Source organism: Mauremys reevesii, linkage group 13 (assembly GCF_016161935.1).
Source record: "Mauremys reevesii isolate NIE-2019 linkage group 13, ASM1616193v1, whole genome shotgun sequence".
Lineage (NCBI taxonomy): Eukaryota > Metazoa > Chordata > Testudines > Geoemydidae > Mauremys > Mauremys reevesii.
Window position 1 is genome coordinate 43,582,136 of NC_052635.1, and position 15,002 is coordinate 43,597,137.

General features: G+C 40.1%; 2 protein-coding genes across 8 annotated transcripts in view; both read left to right on the plus strand.

The window, feature by feature from the left end:
* ARFGAP1 (ADP ribosylation factor GTPase activating protein 1) overlaps positions 1 to 9,047 on the plus strand; it is a 31,798-nt gene extending 22,751 nt beyond the window's left edge. For all 7 annotated transcript variants that reach the window (XM_039498913.1, XM_039498910.1, XM_039498915.1 and 4 more), the window contains 3 exons: positions 1,446 to 1,505; positions 3,587 to 3,663; positions 4,397 to 9,047. In XM_039498913.1, the coding sequence (XP_039354847.1) occupies positions 1,446 to 1,505; positions 3,587 to 3,663; positions 4,397 to 4,754 (495 nt within the window). In that variant the 3' untranslated portion in view covers positions 4,755 to 9,047. The remainder of the gene's footprint in view (positions 1 to 1,445; positions 1,506 to 3,586; positions 3,664 to 4,396) is intronic.
* A 605-nt stretch (positions 9,048 to 9,652) lies between these two features.
* Positions 9,653 to 15,002, plus strand: part of LOC120380657 (DEP domain-containing mTOR-interacting protein-like) — a 54,068-nt gene continuing 48,718 nt past the window's right edge. The window contains exon 1 of the mRNA XM_039498583.1: positions 9,653 to 9,673. The gene's annotated coding sequence lies outside the window, so the exon portion shown is untranslated. The remainder of the gene's footprint in view (positions 9,674 to 15,002) is intronic.

The following is a 15,002-nucleotide window of genomic DNA, read 5'->3' on the forward strand; positions in this document are numbered from 1 at the left end:
TTTTAAAGGATCAAAAGCAGGAGGAAAAGCCCATCTCCTCACATATATAGTTATTTACACTTTAGCTTTAGATACATGGATGAATGCTATGTGTGCTTTCCAGGTAATCCAGCTGGCAAAAAAAGAAAGCTAAGCAGCCATTCTGAGTGAGTGGTGCTGGCTAATTTTACCTATTTTAATCAGTCTCCATAATGTGTCAAATATTGTCTTCCCTGTTAATGTGTAACACAGTTTATATATTTTTTCCCCTGTGATGTGCATTTAATTTAGCCTATATGTCTACAGATTTTAGATCAGTCCCAAAATTTGTATAATTAGGCCTTCATGTATGAGAATGTGGTGGTCTACTTACCTATAAATCTTTTCCTAAACATACTTATTTTTACATTATTTTTTGTTTCATGGGGAACATAGTACCAGCACTAGATTCATGTCAGATTTGGAAAAAAAATAAGCCTGTCACCCAAGTAAATCAGTCCTCTTGTATCACATACTCATTACATTGTCTTTTTTTTTATATGGAATTTTCCACTCTCTGTGATCCTGAATCATTTCCAGAATAGAATCTTTTTACAGAAATGAATCTTATCAAGATTTTCATTTTGGTAGAGATGGTAAATTCTGTATAGATGCAAATAGGGTAATTTATAATACAAAATATATTGCAACCAGTACATTTTCTTAGGGTGCTTTTCCTGTAGCTCACTTCCATGTGTTGGAAGACTACTGTAGTGAAGGATGTTGCACACTAGCTAAGGTAAATAATGGCAAACTGCCCTTGCGCAATGCTTTGTTAGTTTATTCTAAATAAAATTATCTTCTAGATATTCTAGATCTTCTACATAATTGACAGCAAGCAGTGACAGTCTGGCCCATGTGTAACTATATTAGGTCACTTATACACTTTTGTATTGGGATGATTGTTTTACGCCAACTGAGAAACTAAATTCCAGTGTGCTCCAAATGACCAGGAGGCAAGGATAGCAAGGCTTTTGTAAGGTTTCCAGTAGAATTGTTGAAATAATAAAAATGTATCTTCTTGTAACCCATTCTTATAGGTGCCTTGTTTTCAGTCTCTCCAGAATACCATTTTATGCAGTAAAACACATTCTTTATAAATGGCCATGCAGTAAGTTTTTTATCGGTGTGGGGTGTTTTTTCCCACCGCCACTCTTCCCCCAGTTCTCAAGTTTCCTGTAACAGTGCCAATCCAAAGCCCAAATAAGTCAATGGAAAGAGTCCCACTAACTGTAAAGAGCTGAGGATCAGCCCATTAGTAGCAGCAGACTTCATATTTTATTTTCTTAACCTCATTGTCTATTGAGTCAAATATACTTTAGCTTGTTTTTAACTTTTGTCCTTAGCTGTTATCACAAGCTGTCCTGTTTTAAGCTGTAGACACCATTTTGTTTCATAACTAACTACGCACATTTTGATCCATCTAGGTGAAAGAGGGAAAAATGCTTGATGAGTTCTCCATGGGGGTATCTCATCTGGCCACCAAGGTATGAAGGGGCCTGCCTACCCATTAGGAGGCCAAATACTAAGCCAGTCTCCATATTCTTTTATGTGCACAGATTACACAAACACAAGTAATGTGTCTTATAAAACAAAATCCCTAAGATGTGTTAGTTTCTGCCTTTTGCTATTTATCTGTACTCAATACAAGTAATCTGAGAAAGGGATATTTTAAACACAAGATTGCTTATACCATTGACATAATAAAATAGCTTGATACACAGACAAATTGTGAGTTTAAATAGCTACAAGTACATTAACCAGATCTTAGTAGCATCTGAATGATGCTTACACTGACAGCGAAATGTAGACATGTAGTAGAATCAGTGACCCAAATGTTTGACAGTAAATGTGTGCTAAAGAATATGGAGACAGCTTAAATACAATATGTACACTTATTAACCTTATTAATTTGTGTACCTTTTTCCCATTATGCTGACATTGCTTGGTAACGTGGTAAGTGCTCCCTACTACTGCTAGTTTCAGGACACTTGCAACATTTTATAACACGCTATTTCAGTAATTTGCACAGCATTGCCTAGTGCTTTTGATGTCCTGTTGTGGGCAGTTCAAGTCCGTATTGGAAGTCGTAGTGCCAGGAGTTTTTCCTGTTTGAAAGGATGGGAATGATGGAATACTTCAACAAAAAAGTGAATTAATGTCTTGTCCATTTTGCTCAAAGCCTGGCAATTTGCCCCATCAAACATAGAGCTCCAACTGGTGTATTTGGATCTCAGAATAGTGCTCATTATTGATGCCATTTCATGGGTTGTGCTTATGATCTCAGCATAACAGAAGGAAAATGTGTTTTGGAATTCCTCCAACTGTAACATTCAAGAAATTAACTTTTGGCCTGTCCACGTGAGCACTAAAATTTAAATTGCTTTTGGAAACCGTTGGTGAAACCACTTAAGTATATTTACACTATTGCTGTCTGAATAAAGTCAGACCCTTCAGCATATCCGGAACTTAGTTAAACATTGTTGGTTTTAGATTAACTCTGGATTTACATCAGGGTAATTGAGATCAGAATGTGGCTCCTAGTTTGTGGTAATTTGATGAATCACATTCAGAATTACTTAGCATGCAAGCACTGTTCTATAGCTATATTTGGTTTAAAACGTGCTTAGCATGGACACAAGCCTTGTTAAACAGTATTATATTTCATAATGGTTTAAAAGTTCTAGACAGGGCTTCATAATCTAAAGATATCAAGTTAGGTCTGTTCCAGTATTTTCTCGCTTGTGAAGATCTTTATGTAGCTCTAGTCATGTACCTAGTTTCTTATACCTGTTTGTTAATGTATGTTACATTACAGTGAAACAGATTGGCGAGTGTATGGCTAGCTCCCCAACTAATGACCAGAATGGCTATAGATGCATGCAAAACTGGTGCTTCACCACTTTTCTGGGGGCACACCATTTATGCACAAAAGTGGGCATACCAAGTTGGAGTCTGGGGCTAAAACCACAGGGCCTGAGTCTGTCGCCCAGTACTTTATGCTGCCATTCACACTAGTGCAAAGTGGATGGAAAATATTACCATTCTGAACTGGTGATGTTTGTCATTTTCACAATGACCTCACAAAATCCAGCACAATGGAGAATCAGGTGACCCTTCCTGCTCTGAGCAATCCCAACATTTTCATCAGAAAATTTGAAGGTAAAAGTCAGAAGCTGTCACTACCAACAATCAGTGGAAAAAAATAAGCCCTGGTTGTCTGTCCAATTTTTTTTGTTAATTGCTCGCTTGTTAAGCACTGTCCAGTCAATGTTTCTTTCATGGACCTTGCAAAATCATAATGAAAGCTTAATAGCCTAGACATAACAATGACTTGCTATGACGATGACAAAAGAAGAGCCTATTTTAATTGCCATACTGGCCTCCCGAGTGGGTGAGTCGAACTTTGTGAGGCTGCTTTAAATATGTCTTCATATGCACAAGGGTGTGTTCTGTGGTGGTGCATTATGGATTTTGGGTAGCAGTCTTTATTAGAACAAATGTATGAGCTCAGTCCAAATATGCGGCAATTCATTAAGTGTGAAATAACCTTGTTCTTTTTTTCCAGGTTCAGGGGGTCGGCAGTAAGGGATGGCGGGACGTCACCACTTTCTTTTCCAACAAATCAGATGATCTTTCTGAAAGGTACTATCTTTTTTGTTTTGTTTTGTTTTGTTTTTTTTCTTCTCTCTAAAATACATGGATTCATAAAGTATGTCAAGATGTACCCTGTGTTTTCCCTATAATATAAAAGTAGCAGGGAAAACTCTTCCTCAGCAATACTAGTGTCTTTAATTTTAGTAGGAAGAAACATTTTTCTTTCATCCAATCTTCACTAGTGTTCAAAAGTAGTAAATACCATTTAATATAATAAACAGGTAATACGCGGCACACAAATACGATTTAATTTAGCTGGTCATCAGCCCTGGGTATTGCATTGAGACCAAAATAGCTCTGAATGTAACTTTTTTTAATTCATACCAATTCAGATGGAATATATCATCTTTTATATTTTCAAGGTGATTACCCAAACCAGCAAAATCTGGAAATTAAAACCCAAGGCAGACTCCGTTTTAAATATATTCATTCAAGATCTTCTGCCTTACTCATCTCTGTCATCTCCAAATTGCTCTGAGCAAAGGATACTGGCACTTTTGTTTTGTTTGTTCTTGTTGGTTAATGTCTCAGCTCTAAATTTAAATGCAGAAATACCATTTTTTCCCTGCAGAAATACCTAATTTATAAGCTGATGACACACAAGCTTAGTAGGAGCTGGGGGTGAAGGTTTACGCTTAAGCAGATTTATTAATTCAATAATGTGAGATGAGTGGTACAAAAGCTGATATTTTCCCCCACCTCTGTTCTTTTTGCTTTAAAGACCACCTGAGGGAGACAGCTATCAGAACAGTGGAGGAGAGGGCTACCAGAACAATGCTGTAGATCAAAGCTTCTGGGAAACCTTTGGCAACTCAGACCCACCCAAGGCTCATAAATCCCCAAGCAGTGACAGTTGGACCTACGTGGACAATTCCACAGAGAAGAAGAGCTCTGATAGCTGGGACGTCTGGGGTTCGGGGACGGTCTCCAACAACAAGAACAGTAACAGCGACAGCTGGGAAAACTGGGAGACCAACTGGGAAAATGCTGGAGGGGAGAGCAAGACCAAAAAATCCCCCAAGAAAATGACAAAAGTGTCTTCAGCAGCTGATGATGGGTGGGATAACCAGAACTGGTAGGCCTCTGTAACCCTGCTTCGCATGGCGAAGGAAGGAGTCCGTGCTCTCTGATGAGAGAAGTTTCACACACGACTGGATTAACATGGTTGTCCTTGTCGACCTGTTACCTTGTGCTTCCCCTTCATTCTCCTTTCTTCTGTTCCAGTTTAGAAAAACAAATAGTGTCTCAGTCTCATCATGACCATATGAAGATATGGCTCTCCCATCGTAAAGGGTAGTAATAGATACATTCTCCTCACCATAGCGCTATTGGAGCTGGCTATGCTAACTTCTTAAAATGAGAACTCAGAGGAACAAATCAGTGCAAGCATGTTTTCATGGCACAATATTGCATGCGTAGTTTCTTAGGATTGCCCCTCCAGTATTCCTAACTTCTAATGAAGTTCTAGAGAACATATGGGGTGGGGTGATGCAGGGAAAGGAGGGGATATATCTTCAACAGATAGCCAGCAATTGGGAGTGTGAACTGCAGTTGAATAAGTACCAGTTTAAATGCCTCTCTCTACTGCTGGGACTGCATTAAATCTGGCAGTTAAAAATAGCTGTTAAGACACTTTTTATTGAAGCTGTATTTTTAAACTTTGCAAGGTTTGAGAACTTTTTTTAAACCTTTTTTTTTCTTAGAGAATTCCTAGATGAGGGGGAAAAAATAAACTACTAGAGCTAGATGATGATTAGTATGTAATTCACCATTTTGTCAGGCTGACCATATAGGAGTGTTGAGAATGGCACCACTTCTTGCCCTTTGGTTTAGGGATGTACACAGTGCAGATTTTCTGCAGGTGTATCATGCAGAGTTATAGTATTTTTCCCTTTAACTATTAAGAAGTGTCTTCCTCTCTTTAGCTTTCTTCCTTCCAGATTCCTAATTTCACCTGCTAGGTTTCATTTTAACAGAAACATTTCTTCTCTTCTGCTTGATCCTTTATCAGCATGTGTTGAGCACAACAGCAATGAAACTTTGGGAAAATCTAGCGACAGTAAAACAAAATTGGAGAAGAGAGGGGAAAATAAAACATTGTTAAAGATAGAGACAAGCTAATTTTGATGAATAGAACTCTGGATTTAACAGTGAAACTTAAATTCAGCACATTGATTAATCTTCTCTTCAATTTGTCAAATAGAAACAATTCTATAATTGTTTAAACCACCTTTTCCTCCACAATTTCCCTAATACCTTTAAAAAAAAAAAATTCAGAGAGACTCTAGTCAGGTCTGAGCTTTGATTATTTTTTTATCTTCTTTTCATGATTTATAAACCCATAATCTTTGAATATGGAAAACTAAAATAGAGGAATTCAGATATTTCCTTTAACGAAGGTGTCTTATGTTAAGTATCTGTCTGCTGTGGATGGGGTGTAGATCTATTTTTTTATTGTTACTGTGGTGTAATGTCATAAATATACAATATAAGTGAATATTGTAGTTAGACGTCACTTGAAAACTTCAAATCATGGTGCCATTGGATAATACTTCAGATATCAGTGTGGAATTCTGTACCGTGGATGATATTTGTGAATCTTTTGAGAGTAAGAATATCTTTGTATTGACAAGCTGACCAAATGATAGCTGATGCTGATCGTTTGATAAGTTTTCTGTCTCAGCTATTGCTCAGTTTCTGTTGTTCACCATGGAGAAGGTTCAAATTTAACCAGTGGATATTGGTCATAAATTAACTGTCTTCAGCAGCCAGAAAAAAGAAAAGAATCATGAATTGCCCAAAAGTATTAACGGTTTCTTGATTTATAGTCTTAGTAGTAACCTCTGTATTTATATTGTGGAGAAATTTTGATCTTGCAGGATTGTTTGTTGTATTTCTATCACTATAGTCTTTCTGATTATCAGCTGAATATTTTTCTGATCTGTTTTATCCCCTCTTCCATGCTGCTCCCCCATTCTTTATCTCAATGGCTTTCTCTTGATTTAGTACCCTTTCAGTAACCTTTTGGTGATATGTTGAGACCCACACCTAATCAGAGTACTTCACGCAATGCTAGTAATTATCCAGAGTTTACTTGTGCCAGACTAATGCAAAGCTTTGTGTGTCACACTAAGGAATCCTAGTTGCCGAATGACCCTTTTTAAAATGGCAGCAGCACTGCAAGATCTAAGACACTGATGCTTCTTGTGGTAACGGCACCATTTTCAAGAACATTTACAGCCAGAATCCATATGAGTGATTTTACTGGAATTTCTGCTCTTCTGTTTGAGATCTTGTTGTCATGGCTTGACTGCATGTTTAAACATGTAACAGTTCTTGTATTTTATGCATACACTTCTGTTACTTGCTCTTCCTTTCACTTGTCTACTGCCCAGTTTGAAACTAATGCATGTACTTTGAAGGCCATGCTGTGTAATTTGTATGTGAAGTGGTATTGCCCAGTCCTTGACTAGCAGTTATCTTTTGTGAAGTGTTGCAGTAGTCGTGACAGCAAAATGCACCTGATTAGCTGGGTTGCCTGACTTCTGAAGTTGTTTGTCTAAAATGATGTGAAGCTGATTCAGCTTCCTGTGTTCTATTTTATTACTGTCATTTTTTTTCACCAGCTTCCTGAAATAGCTTTCTGTAATAGGTTGAGCGATCTATTTAAAAATAATTTGATGTGCATATACTATTGTCCCTATTCTCCCCACTTTTGTGGTTTGCCTAATAGGGAATTGTTTACATCACACTTGCAGCTAAGATTGGCTCAACATAGTTTTTAGGTCTATACTTGAACATAGTGAAAATCAGAGCCCTGACTGAGTAGAACTTTGTAACAGTGGTGTTCTTCCAGTCCAGGAGTCAGTGAAGGAATAGCTTCCTCCTTTGCACTGTTGTGGGGAGTCTTAACGCACCCTTACGCTTCCAGAGTGATATTGTAGGGTGCTTAAAAAGTAGCACTGTGATGGAAGATACGGATGGAACAGTAAAACTGGGCCTGTTGCTCAATCCAAGGACATGCATTTCCCATTCATTTTAGCGCCGCTGAATCAAAAATGAATTTTTTGCTCATCAAAATCCAGAGGGTGTAGCATGTCTTTGAGTAGAGGTGAGAGGAGGGTGAAACTAGGGCATTTCCTTTGGCCAATATTTGTTCTCTTTGGTTTTAGTTTATTAGCGGCCATTTGAAAGCTGTTCAGTCAGGGGAGGGCAGTATCAAAGCCCAGTTCTCAGTGGAAATGTTTTCTTAGCCTAAAAAACACCCTCACAGCTGGCACCGTTGTATTCTTGAGACGTACCAATAACTGAATGGTGGCGCCTCAGCTGCGTAGATGTGGCCCAGCTCTGAGTTTGAGACACATTCCCAGGGCATGCAAGCATGTAGTGCCACAGTATGCTGTGCTTGTTTTGTGGATGAGCAGGACTTCTGTTTTCAGAACTGTCTTGCACCTTTCAGTAGCATGAATTTTTTTTTTTTAAATGAAGGGGAAAAATTTCATTTTTTTAAATGAAATTGGGGAAGTTTTCTATTTGATAGTGCATCTCCCAGGTTAGCCTTTCCAGTGTTTCAGTCTCCATTTCATTTAAACTGATGGATCTCATCAATGGCATATTTACAGCACAGAACTTCTAGGGCGTTCAAACTCAGTGCTGTATGCAAAGGAGCAAAACATCTTAGTTCTTGAGTGTTCCCAAACCAGAAACTGGATCTTTTGCTTCTAGCATTTAGGATTTTGAAATGTTGCTTTCATTTTGTCTTGAAGCCTGTCACTGGTTACTAAATTTCAAGAAATCTTTGGCCAACTCTCCTTAATTCTTGATCTGTACGATAATGCTGCTGCTTTTTTCCCCACTCCAAACATTGTAACATTCCACAGGTAAATAATGTATTTCAGTGTAATAATCTGTGCAATAATTTAACAAGTGTGAGTGAAACCTCCTTTGTATTCTGATCCAGGAAATAAGATTTAAAGATGCAGTGCCCCTTCTTGAGGTCAAAATAGCAATCAACAAAAGTATGTCAGTATCCCTGTTGCCTTTGTAAGTGATCTAATTTTAAAATCCCTGCCCAAGGAAGGCTTGTGCAATCTAGAACTGAAATAAAAGTAAAGTGGAATCTAATGCCCATTACTAGAGTGTTGGATTGTAATGGCCTACAATGACCTCTTCTGGAGCCATTTTTGTGCCAGCAGAAGTTTGGTAAATGTGTGTGGGGGGGTACTGTATCTTTAATTTTCCTTGTGTTATGTGACGTTAACGGGAATGGCAATTTCAGTGAATAATATTCCTTGTCCTATGGAGTGGTACTGGACTTGAGCTTCAGTGTCCTCTTTTACAAGAGCATTACAATAAAGCAAAGAGAAATGGAATCGAGCGGTGTCAATCTCCTGAAGGGACTACGCTTAATTTTAAAAGCCTAGGAAATAGCATCCCCTCTGTATGGGCCTCTGTTTTTGTCTTCAGTACAGTGAAACCTGATTTAAATGATCACTTAAGGGATATACAAAATAGGTTGTTTAATAGAGGTGGTCTTGCTAACAGAAGTGAAGTGGATTGTTACTCATTGGGGTAATCTAAAGATAGGATACCATCCTTCTTAGGATGCTATCTTTTACTACAGTATCAATATGAAAATGGCTGGTGCAAAGGAACAGCATAGTGGCATCCCTCATCCCTCACATGGAATCCTAGGGCAGCTAAATGGTGTCATTCATGTCCTTGTGTAGTTGGGATCACACACATTCTTGACTGGAGGTTAGTGACTGTGACATGAGCTCACTTGGGCAGTGGCTGGGTTTAAAGGTGGTGAAGAAGGGAGGAAATGAGTGGGGGGGGGTCAAGGGGGAGGGGAGCATTTATCATATAAAGATTCATGTTTAACCCTAAATTTGATGAAAGACCTCTAACACTAAATCCTCTTTTTTTTTAAAGTTTATTTGTTTTAGGAACAGTTTTGGACAACATTTCACGTGTGGTCTCAGTCCTTTATTTAAAGGTGAGCTATTAAGTAGAAATGAACAGTGAGTTAAGCACAGATTTATGTGCTCAGCGATCTCACTAACCAGGCTGCAGGAGCATCTGCCATAGAAATAACATAGAACGTTCGCTTCTATGAAATCCGCTATTTGGTTAATGCAAGATTTCAGAGAATCGTGGATGTGATGAATACCTGAACTGGGTTTGATTTTATACATTATGTGAATCTTGCCTCTTGAAGAGAGTTCATAAATGACCTGAGACTGACCCTTAAAAATTTACAGATCTTTAACTGTTACCTCTTTTTGATCGGTCAGGACTGAATCCTTCTTGCCTTGTTCACACAAGTAGTTTTATTGATCTAGGGGGTGTGTCTACACAAGGGAAGCGAACTCAGTAATTGAACTTGTGCTAGACTAAGTATCACCTGTGCACTGGGTCCATTTGACTCAGGCCATTTGATTTAAGGTTTGTCCCCCGTTGCCACTTGAGTACTGCTACACAGTTGCCTACCAAATTACGTTAGTGTAGACAAGGCCTTAGCTAGGATTCCTCTGAGTAAAGAGCGGGGAATCTATTTGACCATCAGCCTTGAAGGCCAATCACTCAGCAGCATACAAAAGCACCATGGAAAGGCTTAACAGGTTGCACCATGTATTTGGAATGTCAAAGCAGCTTACACACACAGCAAGAGCTGAGCAGGGAGCACCATTCACAACAGCGGTGGATTGAATAGCACCACCTAGTGGTTCACCACCCATTTGATTTTAAGGATTTCAAAAGAATCTACTGTTTGTGCATTGTGAGGCTTCCGCCATTAGGCAGTTGGGCATGCTGAATAAATGGCAGATTGCCTGGGATAGTGTGACTGCAATCTGAGAGAATGCCACAAGCCATTGAGTGTACATTTGGGGTTCTTTGCTCACATGCTATAACTGCATTAATGATACTTTATTAAAATGAGCCTTGGCCTCTGAGAGGTGCTTGCCAGTGATCCATGAGCTGGCTGGCCTCCATTGCTTTTCCCAAACTGCACAGGCTAAGTAGTACACAGATACCAGAGTGCTTAGGGCAGTGTAAGAACCTAGACAGGATTAAGTGGGCTTGTCTTTGAAGCAAGTCTGCTGGGACGTAGCCATAATGGGAGGACTTGTTAAAACCCCAGAGGAGCAAATAAATGGGGTCTGATCAGTTTCTGTTTGGAGGGAGTAAAATTCAAAGCTTAGCTACGATTATCATTGATGCTTTCAAACCTTTAAAAGCGGTAACTTGCAAGGAGCTCCAGAGATAAGGAGCTTGCTTATCTGATGTGGTGCCACCTGTCTGGTGTCTAATGGGCCATCTCAGCATAGTGGTACCGGTACCTCATCAAGACATCAGAGCCGTGGGAAAGGAAACATTCTCTTCTAAGCAGTTTGCTGATATGGAGTCTAAGAAAAATGCACCTTGTATTTTTTTGGGATCCTCCCCTCTGGGCTCTGAATTTCACTAAGACCATGCCAGAGCGGGCTGGCATATAAACTAACGGAAAAACCAGTGTGCACGAAGTGAAAATCAAAGAGCGCCTGTGCTAGACTCCACTTGGAGACTTGAAGTGTGGTGAGCTATTGGGAAGTGATGGACTGATTCTCCCAGACTGGTGATTACGGAGTGAGGTTGTGCTGTATCTCGCTGAGCTTCCTATTCCCTGCTCAGGCAGCAAACAATGCTATCAGCCTTCCACAGTTTGTAAATCTGCCTTTGTCTTTCCCTTCAAGCTCTGCCGAGCAGAAGAGGTTCTGAGGCTGTTGTATCTCACAATAGATAAGTCACCTTCTGCCAAGAAATGCAGAATGGCTTAGGCTTGTCTTTGTGAAATGTATTCTGCCCACGTCTGATTTCAAGTGTTAATGGCTAATGTTTGTAATTCTCCATCATATTGCTCAGGTTTTTGCTTTACTGCCCTATATCCTGAAGGCCAGATGTTTTAAAGAAATGTTCAAACCTGCAATTTATGTCCCACTGTCCGTCTATCTCAGTTGTACCTGGAACAAGGAAGTCCTGGTTAAGGTCAGGCTCAGAATCAGGTCTTCATTCTCCTAGAAACCTTCCAGCATTTGTGACTGCATATAAAAACTCCGATAGTTCTAAAGTGAGTGGCTGCTACTTAAAACTAATGTGTATCTTTACAATACACATTTTTATTGACATTAGCAATTAGTCATCACACTGATACTACAAACGTGTAATAAACTGTATTGAACTCACAGTTCTAGTCCTGGGTGGGATTTTCATAAGCACTCCTCATTAACCTAATTCTGTTCCTATTGAAGTCAATGAGTTTGACCAGTGGTTTCAGCGGGAGCAGAGTTAGGCTAGCGCCCATATGAATAATATATCTTAATACTCTAACTTGTCTGTGATATCTCATACATGCATCATTGTCCAACTCTGCTTACGGCAGGGCTAGATAACATGGTGGTTAAAATACAGTTGGTTACATGGGGCCTTGTCTACCCTAGCACTGTAACTAACCAGTGCTACCATTGCTGGGGAAGAACTGACTATAAAGGGAACTTTTTTTTGGCAAAAAACCCAGCATAAATAAAGCCACAAACACCAAATTGCAGTGCATGATACCAGTGACAGTACAAACAAACATCCTCCGTGAACATAGGAGTACGAAAATGACTTGAAAGAGGACGAAGAATCTTGAAAGTAAAAACTCCCCATTGTTGTGCATTCATCTAATCTGTAGTGTCTGGCTACTTTTGCTTTCATCACACTTGCAGACCCTGTTGTTTGTACTGTAGTAGCACCTAGAGGTTGAAATCAAGAGGCCCTGCTGTGTTGAGCCTCTATAAACCTGTAAATAAAACTTGGGAGCTCCTACTCTAGGATAATGACAAGGTGAGGTCCTTATGCATGATCAACAGCAGTCCCAATTTTCTTCATGGCCGCCAGAGGGGGTTATTTTACTACCTGTTGCAATTAAACAAACCCAGTTTAAAGGCAGTAGAAACTAGAAATTAGAGACAATGCTAGCAGCCTTGTTCATCTCCTTGCTCCCCCATCTTCCCACCACACCCTCTGTTCCTTGCCCCTCTTCTCTGCGTCCGACTTTTACCCTAAGGTTACGTTTGGACTTTGATGTTGTTGTTTCTGTAGCAGACACAGCGAGTGGCCATGCCTGTGATTTCTGGGACTTCCGTTCCTCTCGCTGAGCTGCTGCATCTTACTGGATGAAGCCACTTTAAAGTGCTGGGTTTAGTCTGATTCCATCCAGTAGAGTTAACTCTCATCTCGTCAACCTGGTCCTCAGCCTTTAGACTAACACAAACTCTTTTCTTTGTTAATGGGAAGGTAGTGGGGGTCAGAAAGAGGAGGGTGTGTTCCTAGGGCTTGTATTGTTTCTTAGCAACACCCAATGCCTGATCCAGTGCCGTTAATCAGAGGCTCTGTTCATGGCTGCTCCAGCAGCTGCTCACAGAGCAAATGTTTTAAAGTAGGTCTGGCTAGGATCACACGGAACACAGCAGAAGGAGCCGTTCCTGGCAAGTTAAGTGCAATGTTAATTATAACATAATTAGTGCGTTCTCACTGCACTGTGGAAGAGTGGGGGTCGAGTACAGAAGCTGAGGGATTATTCGTTATGCATCTAAAGTTTGTGAGGCCTTCCATCCCCTGGGGTTCCAGAATCAGCTACTGCCTGTTTATGAAATATTCCAATGATTGAGAGGCAGACTAAGCTATTAGATAGAGCACAGGACTGGGAATCAGCAGCCTTGAATTGTTTTCCTGACTCTATGATTCACCTGCTATGAGACCTTGGACAAATCACTTGACCTCTCTGGGTCTCTTTCCCCTGCAACCCTTTGGCCTATTCAGCTTTTCTGAGCAGCGACCATCTGTGCATTTGTACGGTGCCTTGCATAACAGAGCCCTGATCTTGGGCTGCCAGGCACAACTGTAATACACATAATATATAATACTCGAGGAGCCTGTGGTTTTCTCCCCATCCTTCCATTTATGCCATGATTGTCTATCTCTGCACATGCAGCATGTTTCATCATAATCATAGATGGGGCAATCTTCCTCTTCTGCAGTTAGCCCCTTTCCTGTAGAGGCCGTATAACTAATCTGCGCCATACGCGCTGCAGGGAGATTGTATATTTCCAAAGAGGGATGGGAGAAACTGCCCAGGGGTTATATGGTGCTCTGTGGGAGCAATGGGTTTTTTATCTTTCTCATTAGGGAAGCAGGAGTGGAGTGTGCTGCAGAGATAGCATGCTCAGGCCTGTGGGTGAGGGGCCTTTCATCCTTCGCTCAGTGATCTCTCTATCATCTGTCCCTCTTTTATGCCTGGGTCAAGCCAAGTCATTTTCATAAACACCAAATTCACACTCTAGTGTTACACGCTGAAGGATGAGGCTTCGCTTTCTTAGAGAACTTTATTATCCCTTGAGTTCTGACCTTTCTTAAGCAGCTTTCTACAGGCTCCGTCTTCCCTGCTCTGGACTTACAGGCAGGATTAATAAAACAAATACGTGCATTTGCTTATCAAGTACCCTGCCCCCTTTTTTTTAAAGGGGCAGTTCCCATTTCCTACTAAACAAATATTTTAAAATTGCTAGAAAATACATAAGTCCGCAATGTAAAACCATTGCTACAACAACCTTTATTCCAGGGTCCTCAGACAGGCAACTATGGACATTTTTTAAATGAAAATAAAAGGTAACCTTGTTATGCTAGATTCCACACTGCTTTTCTCATCCACACCCTTTTCTGTTTTTGCTGGACTAGCAGTAGGGAATGCAATGTGTTTCCTTGGCATAGCTCACTAAGCATGACTTAAAAGGAGGTGATAAGAGCACAGAGCAAAGTGGTATTGAAATCCAGTTAGAGGTGTGACAGGTAATTCTGATAGTGACATGATAGGGGTAGGAGCACTTCCTGTCACTCTGGAGTGTCTCCATAGGGAACCAGATCCATTTAGACTGACATGACACTACAGCCTTGATTAGGACTGAGGACTGTTGGAGGAAGGGAGGGAGAAGGCTTGGAATAACCTTCCCCCCCCCACACACACACACCAAGAATGGTGAGGAAAAGGGGAACGAAGAAGACATCGCTCTTAGATGGTTTCTCTTACACAAGTTTGTTGATTTTCAGTGTTGCACATTCTCATGATTCTTATCACAAGTCTCGTAATATTTGCTTTGTTTCAAGCTTTAGCTTCTGGAGTCATGTGATGAGAGAATCTCAACTTTCATTTGAAAAAATAAGTAAATTTCTAGCCCTAATGTTTCTGGAGGAAAACACTTCAAAACATGTCCCCTAAAGACTCTAAACCCAGAAAGCAAATAAAA